The sequence below is a fragment of the Corella eumyota genome, chromosome 2, assembly GCF_963082875.1.
Source record: "Corella eumyota chromosome 2, kaCorEumy4.1, whole genome shotgun sequence".
In the NCBI taxonomy this organism is placed as follows: domain Eukaryota; kingdom Metazoa; phylum Chordata; class Ascidiacea; order Phlebobranchia; family Corellidae; genus Corella; species Corella eumyota.
In genome coordinates, this window is record NC_137491.1 from 545,553 (window position 1) to 569,612 (window position 24,060).

Sequence of the window (24,060 nt, forward strand, 5' to 3'; positions counted from 1 at the left end):
GCCTTTTTCATCGATCTTTTGTCTTTGCAAAAACAAAAATAAATAATTCATTTGTTTAGGTTTTTAGCTTTAATAATATAGACACCATATAACAAAATATTTTAATCTAATTCTATTTATTAGAAATATTGAAAGCTAGTAAGGCTACAATTACAAAAATAACAAAATTGAAGAAAATTATAAACTTTTAAGTTAGAACCAAATGTTAATGCAATGAAAGAATAATTAAAAAGCAATAATGGTAGTTTTTAACGAGCTAACAGCCTACCCTTAAGATATATAAACTGCTACCGTTCTACAAAAAACACAATTCAAAAATAATGATTTAAAATACATGCTACATAGTTAAATATAAGGTCAGTGCTTGCAATAAAATGGAATGTATAAGTACATATATGATATCCTGAAAGTGTTTTGCATATTATTATAAAAAATTAATTGCAGAATTGATAAAATTAAAGTATAAGAAATGATTCAAAACCTTTAAATTGCAATATATATGTTCAACTAATGAATTTCAATGTAATTTGTTTAAAATATGAGAAGTTTAAAAGCTTAATGTTGTTTTATTTTAAACTAAGTTAAAAAGTTTTTGTAAATAATAACAAATTAAATATTTAATTAAAAACAACCTCAAGCTTTTGACAATTAACCAAGTTGAATAAGTTTACACTAATTTAATTCTACAATTATTTTAAATATATTCTAAATTAACTTATTATATGATTACAAAAATATATGATACATTATAAACAGCTACTCCATGTTTAAATATAAGAGGTTTTGAACTAATAAAACTTGCATCAAAATTCCCCTTATTTAGAAATTTAGATAAAGTCCTTTTAAAAAAAAGGTCAAGTTCCTGATAATAATCCTTAAAAAATGCTTTCAAAAAAGGTCAAGTTTTTGATAATAAGTTAAAAATGTTCCATATCCAAATATTCAAAATCTTTTAAAATATTTGAAAAGGTAGATGTGCAAATTCCAAATAAACACTGATATGAACTTTAAAAAAGAAACCCAAACCCTCAAAACAATCAACCCAACCTTTTAGTTGTAACTGAATGCCTGTTGGTTCCAATCATAATAAGCATACTTGGGTGCAAACTGGGTTTCCCCCATCAAGTAGTCATTATCCTCTTTCTCTTTTATATTGACGACATTGTCAACAACTGATGTGTAAACAGGTGGTGGAGCTAAAGAGGAAATAATAGAATTTAGGCACATTAATTCATGGAATTTGATTAGAAGCCAAAAAGTTTTAAGTTAGCAGCGTGGTGTAGTGGTAAAAACATTTGCTACACCACACATGAGGTCGATGGTTCAATCCCCACTGGTTTCATACTGTAGCGCCCTTGAGTAAGGCGCTATAAACGGTATAAACTCCTGCTGAGTCAGCACTTAATCAGCAGTATATTTATCAGGCAATTATAATCTATAATATCCCAAACTGCTAAAAGCAACTTGAGACTGGGTCGAAGTAACTGATGTTACTCCATGTTTAGGTCATACATTCGACCTCCCACATCGAGGATAAAGATATATACAAAAAAAATCAACAATATCATTTATACCCACAACTAACAATTTGGGATTAAACCAAAATAAATGTCAAAAATTGAATATTTTTACAACTATCTTACCTTCATATTTTGGTGGGTTGTCCTCTACTGAAAGTTGTTCCAATGATAAGTCCTGGGTTTGGGGATTTCCCTGCAGTGGAATCGATCCAAGAAAGAACGGACATTTCACCCTCAAGTTGCGACTCAACTTTGGTGTTTCCAACTCAAACTGGAGGAAAAATAAATTTAAGTTTATCCTCAATCACAAAATAATAATTAATGGGAATTTCATAGTCATTTTTTCAGAAACTTAAAAAAGGTTTTTTTTTCTATGTAAAAAATCTAATTAAAAATATAAATTTATCCTCAATGTAAGAAGGTCAATTTTTTAGCGTAAACATAGAATAACATCAGTTACCCTGACCCAGTCTCGAGTTGCCTTTGGCAGTTCGGGATATTATAGATTATAATTGCCCGATAATTATGCTGCTGATTGAGTGCTGGCTCAGCAGGAGTTCATACCGTTTATAAAACCTTACTCAAGGGCGCTACAGCATGAGATCAGTGGGGATTAAAAAGCGAAGCCAAGTGTTCTGACACTCTGCCGGTTAACTTAGGCCTAACCATAATATTTTACAAATAACATTAAGTTTTCTACCTGAATCTTGTAAGAAATCTTAAGGATTTTGCACTGAGTCATCATTGTTGGGGGTAAACTGGGAATCTGTGAATAATAAAATATATTGTTTATCCTCAAAAAGAATTATTATAAACTGAGAAAGCAAAAAATTAATCGAAACAGACAAAAAAAATTTATAAACATTCAAAAAAGTTATCAAAATTTCAACCAATAACTAGTACAAGTTCAAATCTGTTTTTTAACAAAACCTGAAGCTGTTTTTTCCTGAGTTCTAGATTGCGATGTTTCTTGACTCCCTCATCTTCCAACATCGTCATCGTTTTAGTGCAAGTTTTCACTCGGCCGGCGTTCGAAATGAACTTTACTTTTTGGATCAACTTAAAGTAGGATTTGGAAATATTGAAAGAGCTAAAAATAAAACTTGTTTTTAGTAAATATTAACGACTCCTTTTTTTTTGTACATATCTTTACCCTTGATATTGAAAAGTCGAATGTGTGATCTAAACATAGAGTAACATCAGTTATTCCGACACGGCTCGAGTTGCCTGTGGCAGTTTTGAATATTATTGATTATGATTACTCGATAATTATGCTGCTGATTAAGTATTGACTCAGCAGGAGTCGATACTGTTTATAGCGCCTTACTTAAGAGCCCTACAGCTTGAGAGCAGTGGAGATTCAACCCATGACCTTATGGTATTGTAGAAAGTGTTCTTACCACTACACGACGCAGCCGGTCTTACTACAACTTTGCTTAAAAAATTAAGGTTCCACGTTCAATTTGTAGTGCTTCCATTCTAGAGCACCTTTGAGTAAGGTGCCATAAAGAATCTAACTCTCACTAAGCCTAACCCCAATCAGCACATTATTTATGGGGTATCTAAAATACCCAAAACTGCCACAGGCAACTCGAGGCTGGGTCGGAGTAACTGATATTAGTTTATGTTTTAACCGTAAAATCGACTTTACCACATGGGGGATAAAGATATAAAAAGGATTAAATAATCACCTTCCATTTTGAATATCAGCTTCCATGGTGATAAACTCTCCAGGAACAAACCCCGTTTTACTGAGTCTAACTTCTCCCACTACAGGTCCACTCAGGAAGATTTTCTTTTCATCTTTTGCGCTAGTTGAAACCTAAAATGTTAACAAATATTTACTTAGATGATTAATCACAAAATAATGTAGGACCTAAGACATTTAGTTTGATTTCCACTGCTGGCATGTTGCAGCATCCTTAAGAAAGACCTAAGATCCTGGGTTTGATTCCTACCGATGGCATGTTGTAGCATTCTTGAGTAAGACCTGAGGTCTTAGGTTGAATTCCCACTGATGGCATGTTGTAACATCCTTAAGTAAGACCTTAGTTCTTGGGTTTGATTTTCACCGCTGGCAGGTTGTAGAGATTAACTTTAAATCATAATTTAACTTACTTTATTCTGGGGGTCGAGATTAAGGTCAATAGGGTCATGAACTGAAATTGCCATCTTTGTATTGTGATTAAACTTCCAAGGTTTATCGATTGTGGCCTTTATTGTGTATCTTATATGTCCATGTCTGCCTGGTTAATATAAACAAAAAAGCCAGTTTATATTCCGTTTATTTTAATTTTTATATCTTTTCTTTAACTTAGATTTAACCAAAAACATATTTATAAACTTTTAGAGACAAAAAATTAGGTTAAAAAAATGTTTAAGTGAGGATAAACAGGATTGTAAAAAAGTGCTTACCCTCAAATGATGTTGGAAGGTTGGGAGGAAGTAAATACTTGAAAGAAAAGGAATGTTGTCCTGCCGGAATACTTTCCATGTTTTCTGTATCTCCGCCAGAGCCTAAAAAAAACAAAGTATTAAATATTTGATCACCAGCATGGTGTAGTGGTTAGAACACTGGGCCTTACTATATGAATTCCTGGGTTCAATCCCCACTGATCTCATGCTGTAGCACCTTTAAGTAAAGCAGTATTAATGGTATGAACTCCTGCTGAGTCAAAAACTGATCAGCAGCTTGATTATCAGGCAATTATATTTAATAATATCCCTAACTGTCGCAGGTAACTCGAGACTGGGTCAGCGTAACTGATGTTACTCTATGTTTGGGTCATGAAGTCGACTTTCCCACATCGAGGATAAAGAAATATAACAAATAAACAACATATTTATTTTACAAAGGATTATTATTAATAATTTAAACAATAATTAAGAATAAATTACCTTTGCCATACAGTGACACATCATGTTCAAAATAAGTTTCATTATTCCAGTAGGTGACAGTAACGGTCGACTTTCCAGTGCTGTAGGTTTCAGTCCATTTAATATGGGCATTTCCCTTAATCTTTAGGTTGATTGCTAGAACAAAAGAAAAAAAAAAATTCAAAGTTCAACCAAAGAATTTTGCTACATCGTTTATAAGTTAAGTTATTACAACTACGAATAATAATTCGGTCAAACACTTTCAGTTAATAATAAAGTGGTGTAGTGGTAAGAACACTTGCTACACCACCATAAGGTCGTGGGTTCAATCCCCATTGATCTCATGCTGTAGCATCTTAAGTAAGGCGCTATAAACGGTATGAACTCCTGCTGAGCCAGCACTTAATCAGCAGCTTAATTATCGGGCAATTATAATCTATAATATCCCGAACTGCCACGGGAAACTCAAGACTGGGTCAGAGTAACTGATGTTACTTTATGTAAAAAGTAGTATATCCTTTTAATTTTGATGTACGCTTTCTTAAATGTATCAATATAAGATTTTAACAATCTTGCAAAATAGAAATATATCATTACAAGATGTATGTAAGTTTCTGCCAAGACCTCTTGCAAGAAAGCAAAAAATTAAGAGCAAAAACTATTTAATTTCACACACATTTTTTGCAACAAAATAAAGCTTGTGTGGGCATGCTGCTCTACTTAACAGTCCTACTAAATACCACACAAAACTCATTAGAAAAATACATTTATCACACAGAAAAAAATTTAAAAATCGCAGACTGTTTTTTTTGGATTTAGGGCAACTAGGGGCATTTCCTTAAATAGGATTAGGGCTAGGGCTTATAAATAGTGTCTCATTGTCGGTATTTGGTGTTTTTAATCAAATGAAGGTATCCCCAAATAAACAGTCAACAACATATGTGTGGTTTTGTATGGTTGTTTTGTGGGGTAATTAGATCCTATTAGCCAATCTGGAAAGAAGGGCAATTTTTGAAGAGATCTCATGCACACGATTGTAAAAATTAGCGTCGCTGTGCGTGCACGCGCACTCAAATTTTCGGTCTTTGCGTGCATGCGTGATTTATGTTGCGTATTTGCATGAGTATTTTAGACACTGCAAAACGCTAATTTTAGGCGTGCATTTTTTTTAACAAAACAAATTTTGTGCATGCACACTGCCCTACATTCCAGATTGGATAATTAAAAGAACCCAATTAAGACCAACCTTTCATCTTCATAGCTTCACTGAGATGAAGTTTAACATTTCCATGAACTAAATCTCCTGAATAATAAACATCCTTAGCTTCGTTTAACAAAACTTGAAAGTTAATCAATTTTCCCATTTTTAATTAAATTTTAAACTTAAATCTATATTTTAAAAAAGAGAAAAAAAAAATTATAGGTTCTTCTTAGATTTTATTGGTAATATAAAATTGTTAGTTTTTGTAAAAGTAATATAAACTTTATATTATAATAATTGAATTTACAAAGTTTTATAGTGCAAAAACTTTGTTTAATGCCTCTTTACATCTGTTACATGCTTTATTCTGATTAACAAACTGACAATTAAATAATCAGACAGACAAACAATTAATTTAAAATAAAATACCAAACAATGATTGTTTGTTATCCAATTGTTGTTTATTGTTAATAACTTCACTGATTGTCAGATTGTTGAAACAAATAAGAAACAATGAGAAAATAAAATTTAATTGTTTTTAAGTTCAAGCAGTCAAGACGTTTTTTAAAACTGAATATTAAATTTTTTTAATAATTCTTATACAACAAAATGTAACTTTGTTACTAACAATCACGTGCCATACCACGTGATGTTTTACGAAATAAACAACAACTTATGACGTCACTGATGATATTTTATCACAGGTGTGGTCACATGGTCGTTGACGTAATTTGAACAAAAGTTGTCACTGGTTTGCGACCAACTTGCCTTAGTACTAATTTTATTTAATAAATATTTTATTTAAACACTTTTTGAGGCAATATTTAATTTATTTTGCATATACTTAAACACCTTAATTAATATTTCGGTTTAAAATTTAGAAAAAATAAAACAAAAAATCTATCGCTCGCACCTCAATATTTAAAACAACAACTCTGAAAAAAGGGTAATTCTTGTTACATTCCCAAAATTAACTTTACCAAATAACATTCGACCAAAAATATTTATGCCAAAAAGCGCCAATTTACTAACCATTTGAGACAATTTGACCTTTAAAATAACCTTTTAATCCTAAAAAAAGTTACCCTAAGTTTTGGTAAAATTTCATTTTCGAAATTTAGGTTTTCGGGCAAATGTAAATTCGGTAAAATGTGTTTGAGTAACAAGAAGGTAACAAAATAATAAGTTAACCGGGTCGTGATAAAGTACGGGATGCGGAGAATATTGAGGCTGTATGTAAACGTTAACAAAAATCCCTGAATGCGGAAAAGGACAGAATTTTTATACCCTTCCCTAATCTTCACTTGCGCTTTATAGTCAATCCCGCATCATCCCTCAGCCCTTAAGGCGAATACTTATTTCATCCCGCAGAAAAGGACAAAAATGTTGTTCCGTCCCGCATTCCGCGATTTTTGTTAACGTTTACATACGGTCCCGTACTATCCCGCATCCCGTACTTTAGTATTGTTCTGTTAAACGGCTCAATCCGGTATATTATAACATCCACTAATAACTACGATGCTTATTCGATGCCCAGGTATTGAAGTCTAAGATTGAATAATTGTTTTGCAAAGTTGTAAAATTCAATTTCGTATTTCAAGTTTTGCTCGAGAAACTTCCGAGATGTTTCGCTCATCGGTCGTTTGTGCGACGTCTTCGTTTGTTGTTGGACTTTCTTTACATCTGTGACGTAATAATTAGTTCATTTATAACTTTATTAAAATATGTAAATTTATTCTTGATGTAGAAAGGTCGAGGTCGAATGCGCGACCTTAACATAGAGTAACAACAATTACTCCGACCCGATCTCAAGTTTCCTGTGGCAGTTTGGAATATTATAAATTATAATTGCAAAATAATTTTGCTGCTAATTAAGTGCTAGATCAGCAGGGGTTCATACCGTTTATAGTGTCTTACTCAAGAGCGCTACAGCATGATAGCAGTGGGGATTGAACCCACGACCTCATGTGTGGTGTAGCAAGTGTTCTTACCACTACACCACTCTGCCGGTTGGTGGCAAGTATTAGTTGGGAGTTGCTACCATATTACTACGATTAAAATGTTAAGCAATGAACTAATGTAGTGCAAGTAACAAAAGAATAAAATAGTTTTTCTTACATTCCCCTTTCCATGCCTCTCTTGCGCCCACAAAATAATCTGGCAAAATTTTTTCGAAAACTTTCAAAGTTTTTTCGAATTCTTCTAAAATTCCGACAAAATAAAAGTCTTCCAAAAGTCGCCGTTTAGCGACATCTAGTGTACGCTGTTTCTGGACAGGGTCTGAACTTCTGCAACAAAAATTAACGTAACAATTTTTAACTAAATGCCTTTTAATTTTTTACATTATAATGTTTTTTTTAATTTTTCAAAAAGAAAAAAAAATTTTAAAAAGAAAAAAAATATATATTTTTTGCTTTTAGCGGGATTCGAACCTGCTACACTCTTTATCGTTTCCACAAAAGAACTTGAGGTAGATTTGAGGGTAAGTGCATTGCTTGTGCTTTAGTTTCACGCATTCATCAATATCCTGGTTCATTTAAAAATATAAAGTATTAAAATTGCCCGATTTTCGAGGCTAGGTAGTCCGGGTTTGATTCCCACTGCTTTCTTGTTTTATCTTTATTGATTTTAACCTTTTTTACTAAGTTTAAATTATATTTTTATTGCTTGCGCTTAATTAATGCGTAAAAAACTGAGTATTATAACGCACTGGGCTAACATTTGGTATCATTAGTTTAACTACTTTATATAATTGCTGCATTCTTAAATAATACAATGGCCTAAAAGCCCTAAATTAAATTTTTATCATAAAAATATCGTTCATAATTAGATATACTAATAACTAATTATGCCATTACTACAGTTTATTTCTTACTAGAATTTTAATATACTTTAAATTTAACCTAACTTACCATATTAAGGAATTCCGCTCCACTTGGACAATTAGCAGGTCGACATTTTGAGGAATTATTCCATCCGAACCGAGCAAAGTAAAACCTTGAAACGAACCAGTCAACCGGATGACGTATTACGTTGATAAATGTCGGTTGGCTGATATCAAACCTGAAACATTTAAGTTGGTAAAATTATTTATCTTAGATGTGGAAAGGTCGATAACCCAAACATAGAGTAACATCAGTTACTCCGACCCAGTCTCGAGTTGACTTTAGCAGTTTGGGATATTATAGATTATAATTGCCCGGTAATTAAGCTGCTGATTAAGTGCTGGCTCAGCAGGAGTACGTACTGTTTATAGAGTCTTACTCAAGGGCGCTACAGCCTGAGAGCATCGGGAATCGAACCCAAGATCCCAAGTTAATTTGATATTTACTAACGTGATTTACTACACATCTTAAGTTATTAAATAAGGTTGTTATTGTTATGTTTATGCTATAATCGCTAGTGCCTACGAAGTTAAATAAACCAAATTTAAAACCACTTACTCTGTAAAGTTGAACCAGTAATGGTGTTTTAATAAAAACAATGGTTTTCTCGAATCTTCAACAATTTTAACAAGTTTTTGGTGCTGATGGAACCGAGCGGTTGTTGGCACTACCCTCATAAAAGTGAAACTAAAAAAAATATAAATCCTTAAAACCGGCAGCAAGTTGTAGTGGTCAGAACACTTTCTACACTACCTGAGGTCCTGGGTTTGATCCCTACTTCTCTCATGCTGTTGAGTAAGGCGCTATAAACGGTGTAAACACCTGCTAAGCCAGCACTTAATCAGCAGCAAAATTATCGAGCAATTATAATCTATAATATCCCAAACTGACAAAGTTAACTCGACTTCACAACCTTAACATAAAGTAACGTTAGTTACCCTGACCCAGTATCATGTTAACTTTGCCAGTTTGGGTATTAGTATCTCTATAGGCGCTACAGCATAAGATAGTGGTCAAACCCAGGACCTTATATAGTGTAGAAAGTGTTCGAACCAGTACATTAAACTGCAAGTATATATCAAGAATTTAAACACGTCATAATACTGAACTAGTTGTACATATCCAAGACAACATTTTCTTACTTGTTCCTTCTTCTTAAAACATCCATTATTGCACTAAAAGTTGAACTCCCGCATTTCGGTAATTTGTTGTGGAACACAAAGTCGCGATTTAAAGGAGCCTACGTCACAAACATAAAACTTGATGTCATAATGGGTTTAAACCAAAAATGGCGTCGATTTCGTTTGGTTTTGTAAGGTCACAATAAACGTTTTTTGAAATAAATAAAACACGAAATGTGACGTCATAATAACATAAAAAGCAAGCTTACCTTTGAAAATAGTTCAGTGAAATTTTGATTGAAAAAATTTTCATTTTTTTCTATATAAAAAAAGCACAAATTTTAATTTAGGAAATAAATTTAATAAAGACAGTACTGAAGTACGGGATGCGAGATAGTGCGGGGCCATATAAAAACGTTAACAAAAATCGCGGAATGCGGGACGGAACGGCGTTCTTGTACTTTCCAGCGGATTGAATACAGTATTTTCCTTAAGGACTATTGAGTTTAAAAGTCAAAGGAAAATGCAAACTCGACTACAAAACGCAAGGAAGATTAGGGAAGGGTATAAAAATTCCGTCCTTTTCCGCATTCAGCGATTTTTTGTTAACGTTTACATACGGCCTCGTTATTTTTCGCATCCCGTATTTTTATCCTTGGTGTGGGAAAGTCGAATGCGCGACTTAAACATAGAGTAACATCAGTTACTCCGACCCAGTCTCGAGTTGCCTGTGGCAGTTTGGGATATTATAGAGTCTATAATTGCTTGATAATTATGCTGCTGATTAAGGGTTGGCTCAGCAGGAATTCATACCGTTTATATTGCCTTACTCAAGGGCGCTACAGCATGAGATCAGTAGAGATCTAATTCAGAACCTCATGCAGTGTAGCAAGTGTCCTTACCACAACACCACGCTGCCGGTAAATGTTAGTACTTACCTTGAATATTCAGTCAACTATTTATAGCCTCAAGCTGTGATTAGATCTTAATTATTAACAATTTAACTCAATATTTTCCTGCATTTTTATTGAACTACACAATAATATATTCAACTACTAAAATTCACACATACTTATAATAACGTCATTCGTTTGTTTTATCCATGACGTCACAAATCTTGATTGTATATTGGTAAAATACAAAATAAAAACGCTAAGAAATACGATTAAAAACAGCAAGATTTTTTTCATTTTTAAACATTATTTTAATAAAGTTTACTTTACAGGTTCTACAACATTTGTGGTATCGCCCGAGGCATTTTAACAAATAATTAACTTAATTTTTGTCCTCAATAGAAAGTTATTTATAACTGTAAATTTATTTTACTATTTTGTATTTTGAAAATTAATATTTGTGACATCACACAACCACCATTGTAGCAGAATATATTCCTCTTTTTGTTTCAGCAATGATTGTCCACTTGTTGTTCGTCGGATCAAACACTTCAATGGAATTAACTGGACCCCTAAATAACAAAACAATAAACCAGAGTTTAATAAATTATTACAAACTAAATATTTAGTTTAACTTACCCGTTAACCCAGCCCCCAACAACATAAATCTTGCCATCTACAACCGAGGCACAGTGATCATGTCGAGCCTTGTTCAGTGGGGCAACTTCTGACCATGTGTCAGTGAAAATGTTGTATTCGATCACTGATGGAACTGCAATAAAGTCATTTTGATATCCACCTTGATTAAGTTATAAAAGTAAGTTAACCAAACGTTAAATTAAAATTTAGACACAAAAATATCACTTCACATTGTTAGTCATTTTTATAAATATACACTAGGTATGATATGAAAATAAAATGAAACACAAACTAATAATACATACCAGTGACAAATATGTGATCATCCAAAACTACAGCTGCATGATAATATATACCATATTTCATTGAAGAAATAAGAGACCACTTTTGTTCATCAAAATCAAAACATTCTGATGAACTTAAACTTTCATCTTCATTATTATATCCTCCGATTGCAAACAGTTTACCTAACAAAACAACAATATATCTTAATTTTATAAAAATAATTTATTTAAATAAATGTTGTAAATTGTTTATTAAATTTTTTTTTTAATAACACTTTCAAATAAAGTATTACATCCCGATAAAAAAAATTCTTTTTCGATATAGATTACTCAGATCTTTTTATACAGATTCACTTGTGTGATAAAAAGTTTAACTAAATAACTTGCATTAAACTGAAAATATTTTTATTACGAGAAAATACCTCTTGCAGCAAGTAATGCATGTTGCCATCGTGGAACAATCATGTCAGGAATATTTCCTCTTTTATTTGTCCTCACATCCAAGAATTCCCCACTTGATAAAAATTTAAGATTTTCATCCATTCCCCCAGTTGTGTAAATACAATCTACAACAAATATAACTGTTAAATGACATATGTCTATTAATAATCAATCTATAATTAATTTAGTTTAAAATTTTTTAATCAGTAAATAAATTAATAAAAAAGGCTACGTTGCTTGTTACCATATTTAAAACCAATTACACTAAATTGGAATATAAATAAATACAATTAGTCAAACACTAAAATTAATAAACCAACCATTTATGACAGCTGATGATGCACCTAACCGAACATGTTTCATTGGAGGTTCAACTTTCCATTGTGGATCTACTTCATCTAACTTTAAACTCTCAACAGAGGATTTATACTCCACTCCCATGATGAAAACTTGATTGTTGACAACAGCAGATGAAGCTCCACACCTTTCTTCATTTAATTCCTTTAAATAAATTGCATGACTAAAGCTCTTTTAACTAACAAAACCAATACCACATAATTTAACACAGCACCAAACATTTGAAATTGGTTAAGATGGACATTATTAATTGCTTATTTGAAAAAAATAAATTTAGACAAAAATTAATTAAATTTTAACAGAACTAACTTACAAAAATTTAAACAAAATTAAGCTTAAATAAATTTTTTTTCGATGTTAATAAAATTTTTACATTTATGATATTTACAAATATATTTTGAATAACAACTTACTGACATCTGAGTCCATTGTTGTGTAACAGTATCAAATAAAACAGAATCTTTTTTATTGGGGAAACCCCCTCCCATTATAAGTAACTTTGTTGGAACTACAGCACAATTAGTTACTAAATAAAAATTATTTTTTAGAATTTTACTTTGACTTAATATTTTTTAATATTAACTGAAGAATTACATTAGTTGCAATAAACATTACAATTAAAAACCAAACATTTTAAATTAATTAAGTTAATAATTTAAAAAGATGTATTTTATGTATAAAATATAAACAGTCTGATGACATTTAATTAACGTTAAGCAATACCATTCAGTCTTCTCTGAGTGCCAGGTTGAGATTCCATGGTTAAGGCAGCAAGAAGAAGTTGTTGACATTCTGTTGAAGACTTAACAAGAGTCTAACAAAATAAATTAAAAAAAAATTCTTAAAATTTAAAGTCACTAAAATTTCATTAATATTTGATTTATTAGTTAGTTAAAAATTGTAGAAATAACGAATTTGCCAAATATATATAATAAGCGACAGCGTGGTGTAGTGGTAAGAACACTTGCTACATCACACATGATGTTGTGGGTTCGATCCCCACTGCTCTCATGCTGTAGCGCCCTTGAGTAAGGCGCTATAAACGGTATGAACTCCTGCTGATCCAGCACTTAATCAGCAGCAAAATTATTAGTCAATTTTAATTTATAATATCCCAAACTGCCACAGGCAACTCGAGACTGGGTCGGAGTAACTGATGTATACTCTATGGCAATATAAATGTCCAATTTACGGGCTTACAAAATAAGTAAAACTTGCTGTTTGTGGTGCACAGATAAATTATCAAATGCAAATTTTAGGTTGAATTCTGTGATACTGCAACACAACAATTAAAATGCAGAATTTATGGCAACCTATTAAATAGTGGACTTACCTCTTTCATGACAACTTGCTTAATAAATTCTTTGTCAAATTTAAGAAGATCAAGAGATTGAAACAATTGGTTGAGATGATTCTTTCTTCGTAATGTGGCATGTTTTATCCATCCAATCATAGCATTGTATACTGTTCTCTCTGCTTGAATCTAAAAAAATTAAGTGTTAATTTAAAGCTTTTCTTTATATTGATTTGTCCTTCATATGTTAAGGTCATGAAGTCGAGTAACAACAAGTAGAGTAACAACAATAGGCCCAACCCAGTTTGAAGTTTACTTTGGCAGTTTGGGATAAAAAAAATAATGCTCGATAATTCAGCTGCTGATTAAGTGCTGGCTTAGCAGGAGTTCATACCATTTATAGCACCCTTCCAAAAAGCGCTACAACATGAGAGCAATAAAGATCGAACCCACGAACTCATGTGGTGTAGCAAGTGTTCTACCCACTACACCATGCTGCTGGTATAAAATAACACAAAAATAAAAAACTACTTTCTTACCTTTTTATCCTTTAATTTCAAAATGGAAAGAACATTTTCAAAACTAAGGGAAGAAAATTCCTCTTTTAAAACAACTAGTTCAAAATTCTCAGCAATCATTTTCTGGGCTCCTTGCTTTAAGTTTTCAAGGTTGTATCTTTGAGAATAAGCCAGCATGGTTAAACAATTCTCAACATCAACCATTGTTGGAAGGAATGAAAAACAGAACTCTTGAAGTCCTAAATTGTAACAAAAAAAAACAAAAATTAATTTTTTTTTTATTAATTGATTCTCGATGCGGCAAAGTCAACTTCACAGCCTATACATTGAGTAACATTTGTTACCCTGCCCCAGTCTTATTTAAGGAGGTTGATTTTTTTTTTTTTTTGAATAAAATTGTCAGATAATTAACCCCCCAATTGTTTTTTAGCTAAGCAGGAGCTACACCTTCACAAATATCCACCTAAGAAAGCCCTGCAAAGATTTTTTATATATATATATATATATATTTTTTTTTTTGTATATATCTTTATCCTTAATGTGGGAAAGTCAAATGCGGGACCTAAACATACAGTAACATCAGTTACTCCAACCCAGTCTCGAGTTGCCTGTGGCAGGTTGGGATATTATAGATTATAACTGCCCGATAATTAAGCTGCTGATTAAGTGCTGGCACAGCAGGAGTTTATACCGTTCATAGCGCCTTACTTGAGGGTGCTATAGTATGGGATCAGTGGGGATTGAACCCACGGCCTCATGTGTGGTGTAGCAAGTGTTCTTACCACTACACCACGCTGCCGGTAATATATTTTGTATATGCTTCCGGTTAAGATGAACCTAGGACAGCTTGTAGTAAAAATTATAAAAAAACAGCCACTTTCTTAACTACACAGAAGTGATAAAATAATATTACTTTCAATCTGGAGTTCCTTAGCTGCTTCCAAAACTTTGAAGATATTTTCCGAGGTCAGCAAAATCTTCTCAGTGTAGATAAAGTCGAAAATAAGTTCCATAACCTCTGAGCTTATTCCACAAACTTTACCATTTTCGTTGTATTTGCCTTTCATCTAAACAGTTTTAATTTGTTATAACAAAATTCTACAAGTCTTTTGAGTAAGATGGTATGAGCGACATAAATCCCTGCTGAGCCAGCACTTAATCAGCAGCCTATTTATCGGGCAATTATAATCTATAATATCCCAAACTGGCACAGGCAACTCAAGACTGGGTCAGGGTTAAAAATGTTACTCTATGTTTAGGTCGCGCATTCGACCTTCCCACCCAGTCTGGAAAGTAGGGCAGCGTGCACGCACGAGATTTTTTTGATTAAAAAAATGCACGCCTGGAATTAGCGTTTTGCACGCCTGGTTTCTTAAAAAAATGTGCACGCACAGTATTGACGCCTACAACACGTTAACATATATCACGCATGCACGCCTAGACCGGAAATTTTGGTACGCGTGCACGCGTGGTCACGCATTTTTTTACGCTTGCACGCACGAGATCTCGTCGAAAACTGACCTACTTTCCAGACCACCTTGAGGATAAAGATATATAGAAAACCAATTGGTTCTAACATAATTTACAAACAAAACTCAAGCTATAATATCATAACTAGAATGAATGGAACTAACCGAAGCAAACATGTCCCTGAAGAATTCAGAAAACGATCCAAGAATATTTTTGTGGCCGTGATGTTTCATGTCTGAGTCATCCGAGATTATGACATCATAATAAACCCAATCTTTCTTCCTATCCCTATAAGGAAGTAGGTTTAGTAAGGTGTATAAAAATTAAACGCAATATCACAAACTTTTATAACAAGAGTTGTCGCACAGGGCAAGTTGTCTTACCCATCTTGGCCATCTAGTATTAAATACGGTAACCAGACACCTCGGCCAAGACACTTCGGCCAAATTTTTTTTTGAAACAGCGGCGATTTCGCATTTTAATTACCACGAAAAATTTTATTTTCCCGTATTTATATACAGTTTTTCAGACAGTATTTGAATTAAAATAAGCAGTAAATTAATATTTTTTTAATAATAATGTGCAAGAACATGTTATCTTTCTTTTGGCGTGTCAATTTTTGTTAAGTCCATTTATATGAAAACTGATTTATATTTTCTCATTAATTTTAAATACAATTTCACACTCGGTTGGACACCATTAGCCGCTATTGTGCGCTTCTTCTTTGGATCGCCTTATCGCCTGGTCATTTCAAGTTTTTCCCTTTTTTCCAGCGTTCTTAGTCACGTGATTTGTGTTTCGCCTTTTTTGTCTTTATTTGTATCGTAACTTGGAATTATTTTTGGAATTCTACTTTTAGTACGTCAAATATTTAGAATACGATTCGCCCTGTTCTAACAATTCATAAATGGTTTTTAGTTAGTTTTTGTTAAAAGTAATATTGATTTGTAAGTGTTAAGCCAGTATTGTTTTTTGTTAATTGTTTTTCTTGTGTACTGAATATTGAATACATTTGTAGCTTATTTTGGATAAATCCACATAAGCTAACCTTTAATTTTATAAACAAACAGTTTTTGATGTTGATTTAAAATGGAATTGTTATTTATTTGCTGGCAAGCTTTGGCGTATTTCTCCTCCCTATTTAAAATAAGTTCGAATGCTTTTAACTATAACTTGTTTATCGACTTTGCGGGTTATTTAACAACTCTTTTCGCATGGGAACTCTAACCTCGTTTTTCTGGTATTGAATTATTTTTTCAACGATTATTTCTGCTTTTTATTAAGTGCAAATGTTCGTTTTAAAAACAGTTAGACAATTTCGTTCTGCTGAACGGACGCCACTTAATAAACATGGATTTAGACATTACTTAAATTCAAAGTTTATTTCCGTAAGAATTAGCCAGAATTTTATATTCTTGTATCAACCAACCACTAAAGGATGTTTTAATAATTAAATGAATAATTCGCTACAAATGATGATTTTCCCGACGTGATTAAGGTTTTGAGATTTAAAAAGAATTTTGTAGCTTCTGTTCTCAGACCAAATGAACACCTTCCGAGGAGTCGCGCAAACGGAGATAAGCAAGTTTTTAGCTTTTGTTTATCAGCCAAAACTTTGGAATAAAAACAGACAATTAACAATTTTTAAATGGGAAAACGTTATTGCCAGCTTTAAATTTTAACAGTCAAACTACAAAAACGACAGATGAAGAAAGACCATCGCAGCATTTTTTACGTGTTTTTCTTTGCCAAGCGGGTCAAATGAACAAGATGAAGTACCTTTCTTGCACGAACTACCTAGTTTCTTTTGCCCAACGATGGCCGACTCAAGACGATGATCGACGCACCCATGTCTGATGCCCACAGAAGGCCGATTGTTTTTCCGAAGTGCCCAAACGAGGCCAATATGTCTATAATGCCCACAGAGGCCAAGTTCCCTTCATTCGTCGATCGTCGCAATCACCTACCTCATGAAAGTTCGAATGTGCAAGAAATACAGTCATCAAACAATAAACGCTTATTTACAAATTTACGCTTGTGAGAATTAAGACGCGTATCGAAGAGTAGCGGTTGTGTTTTCTTATTTTTGATTACCCCGGGCTCTACTTTGAGTTGGGTTGATGTAGCTTATTTTAGATAAATCCACATAAGCTAACCTTTAATTTTATAAACAAACAGTTTTTGATGTTGATTTGAAATGAAATTGTTATTTATTTGCTGGCAAGCTTTGGCGTATTTCTCCTCCCTATTTAAATAAGTTCAAATGCTTTTAACTATAACTTGTTTATCGACTTTGCGGGTTATTTAACAACTCTTTTCGCATGGGAACTCTAACCTCGTTTTTCTGGTATTGAATTATTTTTTCAACGATTATTTCTGCTTTTGCAAATGTTCGTTTTAAAAACAGTTAGACAATTTCGTTCTGCTGAACGGACGCCACTTAATAAACATGGATTTAGACATTACTTAAATTCAGAGTTTATTTCCGTAAGAATTAGCCAGAATTTTATATTCTTGTATCAACCAACAACTAGGACAGTTTTTAATAATTAATGAATAATTCGCTACACATTGTAGAGTATTTCAATTGTTGTATCAGTCGAGTTAGACAGTTGCAATTCTGGGCCCATTATCGGCATTATTTTTATATTAACTGAGATCAATCTGTGATCAAGGGGCGTATTTTATTCTCCGATCAACCTATTGTTGGTCACGTGGGGTATAGTTGGACAAACCCTACATTTATTTATGAATTGTATGACATTTGGTCATATCATTGGGTTAGTATAGTTAGTTAGATTTGTAAATTGTTTGACTTAAGATCAAGTTTAAATTTATAAATTGGGATATATAATTTCGAAAGGATTTATTGGATTTACAAATAAGAATGAGTTTGGAACCGAGTACCAGCGGTCAAGCTTCGACATCGAAGCCCGTCGAAGAACCGAGTGTCGAACCAAAGTCTGCCCGGAAAAATGCTTTGGCAAATTTTACTCGAATTGAAAACCAGCTCCTTAAAGAAATCAATGCTTAAAAGGAGGCAAAGCTGGTCACTGGATGCAAAGCAGTTTTCGACACCGCCTACGATAAATGTTTATCGGCGTGCAACGAATTCTTGGCTGTTCAAGCTGAAGTTGAAAAGCCAAAAGCACAGGCCAAAATTGATAAAGTTAAAAGCCGATATGCGACAATGAACGAAAGGTATCAAAGTTTTTTATCTTTGTGTGTAACCTCTGCTTCACCAACACATGGAGCTCCCTCAGTAATTGGGTCCCGCCATTCTGGATCTGTTAGCTCGCAAAGAAGCAGAGGTAGCGTCGAGGCGCTTAAAGTTCAAGCCGAACAAGTTCAAAAGGAAGCTGAATTAAGTCTTCGGCAGCTTGAAATTCAAAAGCAACAAGAAGAAGAAGAAGCAGAAGAAGAAGTCCGCGAAGCTGAAGCCAAGGCTCGTGAGGCCAAAGCTAGGGCTCGTCGGAAAAAGCGCACTGCGGCCCTTAAAAGCATGGGCGCACAAATTGAGCTTGAAAAGGAAGTAACTAGGGCTCAATCCAAAGTTCTTGAAGCCGAAGCCGAGTTAGAGGGTAGCGTTTTTGGGTCTGACGGATTCGTAGAAAGGCCATCAATTTCGCTTCGACAACTCGCTTCACCAGCTGCTTTGGGGATTGATCAAGCCATTAACAGCTTATCACCCAAACGAAGTGACCCGACCCCTATCTTAGTTACCCAAACGGGGCCGGTGTATGATTCCACGCCTATTGTCAAAGAAGCCCAGCAAAGTGTGCCCCGTAGCCAATATTTGCCAAGCTTTAGCGCAAGACGCCACCTTGCCAAGAATTACGATTGACAATTTTAATGGCGACATTTTAGAATATGATTCTTTCATCATGCAGTTTGATGAATTTATAGATTGTAAAATATCGGATGACGGCGCCAAATTGCAGTTTTTGTTGAAGTATTGCACTGGCGAGGCGTTTGAGGCAATTAAAGGTTGCAAAGTTATTCGTAACCGAACAGAGGCTTACAGAGAAGCGAGATCACGACTTGATGAAAAGTTTCGTGCCAGTGATCTTATCATGGAGGCGGCAATGGAAACCATACTAATTGGGCCTCCCATTTCTGAGTCAGATTCCGATGCTTGGAATAAATTGGCAGACAGCATGTACTACTGCAGCTGTACCTTAAATGCGGGAGGCTATGAGTCCGAATTAAACAGCCGTGAGACAATAAGCAAAATCTATCGACGATTGCCCGAACAAGTGCGGCGTGATTTTATAAAAATTTCAAAAGATAAAGAAAGAACCGGTAGAAAAACAACCTTCGATGATTTGTTACAGTTCGTAAGGGAGTTGGCCCGATCATCAAGGCATTACTACCAGCGCATTCATTTTGAGCAATGTGATAAGAAATGTTCTGACATGAAAGGGAGGCGATTTCAATCGTAATCAAATCGGCCTGCCAGCAAGAGCTTTAATGTAAAGGAGAAAAGTTCGGCGCCATTATCATTTGTATGCTGTCCTTTGTGTAGGAATGGACACCAGCTGTGGCGTTGCGAAATCTTTAAAATGAAAACGTCGATCGATCGATATAATTTCGTGAAAATTAAAAGGTTGTGTTTCAATTGCTTAAGAGAAGGCCACATGAATAACAATTGTCCGACACCAAACGTAACCCGGCTGACATAGCATCTCGAGGTCTTATGCCAGACAAAGTAGATAAGGCCGAAATTTGGTTTAATGGCCCGAAGTTTTTGGGTCAAGTTGTTAATGAATGGCCCGCTCGCCCACAAGTTTTACCACCGCTTGCCAACGACGATCCTGAGTTGAAACAAGAACCAGCAAAGTGCAATTTCACAAAAAGAAATTAGCAGCACTGGCATTGAGCGCCTTTTTTCTCGCTATTCATCTTTTTCCCGATTACAACGCTGCGTGGCATGGCTTCTTCGTTATAAGCAATACCTGAGGTGGTAGGCTGAAACTCGAAATTTAGCAGCAAGTTCAACTTCGTTTAACACCAATTTTTTTAGTCGTCAGGAGATAGATACTGCCACTACCGCTATTGTACATGCTGTTCAGCGCGACGTTTTTCCCGAGGTTATTAAGTTGCTTTCTAACCATGAGAACTTTCAGTCGTCTGTAGTAATGAGTAAAGGAGAACTTCGCAATTCAAAAGTTCTCAGCTCGTTGCAAAAGTTGTCACCCATTTTGGTCAATAATGTAATCTATGTTGGAGGAAGATTACAAAAGTCTTTGGTTGATAGGAATGCAAAGCATCAAATGATCTTGCCTTCAAACCACCCTGTCACTGCCCTCATTATTTCATCTCATCACATACGTCAAGGTCATTCCGGAACCTTGCATGTGGTAGCCTCTAACCCGGAAAGTTTTTGGATTTTGCGTGGCCAGGCAGCTGTTCGAAAGGTACTACGAAACTGCAGACAATGTAGACGATGGAACGCGAAAATCGGTGAACAAATGATGGCCGCATTACCCTCATCAAGGGTTACTGCCAACAGGCCGCCATTCACCTGTGTTGGTGTCGATTATATGGGCCCCATACCTGTCAAGCTGGGACGGAGCCAAGTTAAGCGATATGCTTGTGTTTTTACCTGTATGGCCACCAGAGCAGTCCATATTGAGGTTGCACAGTCGCTTGAAACAAGTGCCTTTATAGATGCATACAGAAGGTTCATTTCAAGAAGGCCAACACCGAAACAAATTTTTAGTGACAACGGCACTAATTTCGTCGGTGCCGAACGTGAATTGCGTATGGGTATAAGGAAATGGAATAAAAAACAAATGCATGATGCTATGTTGCAGAATGAAATAGATTGGAGATTTAATCCCCCTGCTGCAAGCCATCAAGGCGGAGTATGGGAGCGTATAATAAGAAAAGTTCGAAAAATTATACGTTCAATCACCGGTGAACGAGTTCTTGACGACTACGGCTTCATTACATTGCTCACTGAAGTAGAAAGGATTTTGAATAACCGACCTTTAACCCCTATTAGTGATGATCCGCGAGACTTGGAAACGCTTTCTCCAAGTATGGTTTTAAAAGGAGCAATCGATATGTCATTGCCCCCTGGAGAATTTATAAAAGCGGATGGTTATAAAAAGTCATGGCGCCTGACCCAACTAGTCGTCGATCAATTCTGGACGCGATGGCTAAAAGAATATTTGCCGCTTTTGCAATTGCGACAAAAATGGCTTCGGCCCGTGAGAAATTTTGCTGTTGGTGACGTAGTGTTGATTGTGGATGACACAATTAAAAGAGGATACTGGCCGAAGGGAATTATAGAACAATGTGAAAGTGACTGTAACGGACTTGTACGACGCGTGCGTGTAAAAACCGCCACAACGGTCCTTTGGCGGGATATTAGAAAGCTGTGCCTTCTCGAAGCGCAGCAATAACTTAAAACGCGTTTTTCTTTCATTCATTATTGCATGTACCGTTATCATTTCACCTCATGTCACTCGTGTGAACTTTCATATTTTCTTACCCTTTGATGTGTACGATTATCGTATATTATTATAATGTAATGTTTTCTTTTTTGACGATTATCTCACGTCATACTGTTTGCTGCATGCTCACAGTGTATATTGGTTTCGTTTTTGATATAATGTACTTTGTTTATTGTGAAATGACTTCGTATATTTTGTTGTGTACTCGGTCATTTGGGGCCGGAATGTTAAGTCCATTTATATGAAACTGATTTATATTTTCTCATTAATTTTAAATACAATTTTACACTCGGTTGGACACCATTAGCCGCTATTGTGCGCTTCTTTTTTGGATCGCCTTATCGCCTGGTCATTTCAAGTTTTTCCCTTTTTTCCAGCGTTCTTAGTCACGTGATTTGTGTTTCGCCTTTTTTGTCTTTATTTGTATCGTAACTTGAAATAATTTTGGAATTTTACTTTTAGTACGTCATATATTTAGAATACGATTCGCCCTGTTCTAACAATTCATAAATGGTCTTTAGTTAGTTTTTGTTAAAAGTAATATTGATTTGTAAGTGTTAAGCCAGTATTGTTTTTTGTTAATTGTTTTTCTTGTGTACTGAATATTGAATACATTGTAGAGTATTTCAATTGTTGTATCAGTCGAGTTAGACAGTTGCAATTCTGGGCCCATTATCGGTATTATTTTTATATTAACTGGGATCAATCTGTGATCAAGGGGCGTATTTTATTCTCCGATCAACCTATTGTTGGTCACGTGGGGTATAGTTAGACAAACCCTACAATTTTTTTAATTTTACAAATTAAAACCTATAAAAAACTAATTTTAAAAGCGCGCGCTTTCAGGTGACACAAGACGATGCGTTATGATGTGTTTTGCGAAATAGGGCCGTCTTTCCAAACAATATTTGAAGAAAATAGATCATTAATTCATCAATTTTTATTAGATCATTAATTTATCACAAGGAATGTGCATAAATATATTATTAGTTATTTCTCGTGTTAATTTATATACTAAAACACAAAGAATAAAACGTTTAAAGAGTTGCCAGAAGGTTCGTCCCGCAAAAAAAACGGCGGGGCTATGAAATTCCCGTGTATAAAGTCAGCGTAAGACCATATTTTTTCGATATTCAAAATAAAATTTTGCATAAAGTACAGTGTATATGAAAGTTTTTATTAGTTGTTACGTTAATGACATATGTTAGTTAGAATATTTATTTTTTTAGGATTTTTGTTTCAAAAACTAATTTTAAAACGGATTAAGACAGGTGCTTTTGGGCTTCAAAATTTTACGACTAATCGCTTTCGGCCTGCGAAATTTGTCATTAAACTACGGGGAGCCTGCAGCGTTAAGCCCGCGTATACCTTTAACGCAACACCATATTTTATTGATATTTTAAATGAAATTTGGGAAAAAACTACAATAGTTAAAAAAGTTTTACCCGATTGTTAAGATAAATATTACGTTAATTTTTAGAAAAATTCAATTTTTAAAGATTTTTATCTCGAAAACGTAATTTAAAAAGGCATTAAAGAGAAAACATTTTCCGTTCGTAATTTAGTTTTCGACATAAAAATCATTAAAAAAAACGACCCACGTGTTTTTTTTACAGGCCGAAGCTTCTGGCAACCATTTTGAAGACAACTTAGCCTGATATAAATTTACCCTTTTAAGAGTTTTTTATTAAAACGAACAAGAAGAACATTTTATTTGGTTGTTTAATCAAAAGGTTAAGTTGCCTTTGGTTGAATTGACATAAAGTTATTTAAAACCAACCTGTTTAGTTTCTCAAACATTTCATGAATGTGGTCGCTTTTAAACTCCTTGCTTACAGCCATTTTAGTCTACCTCAACTACACTATGCTAAAACTAAATGGAACAAAACATTAGACTTGTTTTTAACCGTCTAGACAGGTTGCTAAGCAACAGGATTTAACAGGCTCCCTAGCGAACAAGATATCCTTGTGATGTCATAGAATGTTTATTGTTAAAACATCTTTTCTTTATGACAAAGAATAAAGTTCCCACAAGAGAGTGTTAGATCGAGCAGCAAACAAGAGAGATCACATTGTTTTTAAATTAATCTTTTGATGTT

At 34.2% G+C, this 24,060-nt stretch overlaps 3 protein-coding genes across 4 annotated transcripts; all 3 read right to left on the reverse strand.

The window, feature by feature from the left end:
* Positions 1-84: 84 nt before the first annotated feature.
* On the reverse strand, positions 85-5,782 carry LOC145741775 (arrestin domain-containing protein 17-like). The gene is made up of 9 exons (XM_082559427.1): positions 5,644-5,782; positions 4,419-4,553; positions 3,936-4,037; positions 3,639-3,766; positions 3,212-3,342; positions 2,451-2,610; positions 2,221-2,286; positions 1,644-1,791; positions 85-1,196 (listed from the first exon to the last, which is right to left on the reverse strand). The coding sequence occupies exons 1-9, from the start codon at positions 5,759-5,761 to the stop codon at positions 1,051-1,053; spliced, it is 1,134 nt and encodes a 377-aa protein (XP_082415553.1). The 5' UTR covers positions 5,762-5,782; the 3' UTR covers positions 85-1,050.
* Positions 5,783-6,509: 727 nt separating this feature from the next.
* On the reverse strand, positions 6,510-10,135 carry LOC145741783 (uronyl 2-sulfotransferase-like). The gene is made up of 7 exons (XM_082559435.1): positions 9,874-10,135; positions 9,626-9,723; positions 9,042-9,170; positions 8,511-8,661; positions 8,031-8,125; positions 7,717-7,886; positions 6,510-7,281 (listed from the first exon to the last, which is right to left on the reverse strand). Exons 2-7 carry the CDS (start codon positions 9,649-9,651, stop codon positions 7,121-7,123), a joined length of 732 nt encoding a protein of 243 aa, XP_082415561.1. The 5' UTR covers positions 9,652-9,723; positions 9,874-10,135; the 3' UTR covers positions 6,510-7,120.
* Positions 10,136-10,613: 478 nt separating this feature from the next.
* On the reverse strand, positions 10,614-23,840 carry LOC145741763 (kelch-like protein 38). 2 transcript variants are annotated; one of them, XM_082559413.1, is made up of 12 exons: positions 23,742-23,840; positions 15,665-15,788; positions 14,944-15,097; positions 14,052-14,269; positions 13,552-13,701; positions 12,942-13,032; positions 12,632-12,744; positions 12,182-12,362; positions 11,843-11,986; positions 11,442-11,603; positions 11,137-11,269; positions 10,614-11,069 (listed from the first exon to the last, which is right to left on the reverse strand). In XM_082559413.1, the coding sequence occupies exons 1-12, from the start codon at positions 23,801-23,803 to the stop codon at positions 10,964-10,966; spliced, it is 1,638 nt and encodes a 545-aa protein (XP_082415539.1). In that variant the 5' UTR covers positions 23,804-23,840; the 3' UTR covers positions 10,614-10,963. The 2 variants fall into 2 exon arrangements, with proteins under 2 accessions (XP_082415539.1, XP_082415538.1); XM_082559412.1 differs by having other exon boundaries at positions 11,137-11,296.
* Positions 23,841-24,060: the final 220 nt, after the last annotated feature.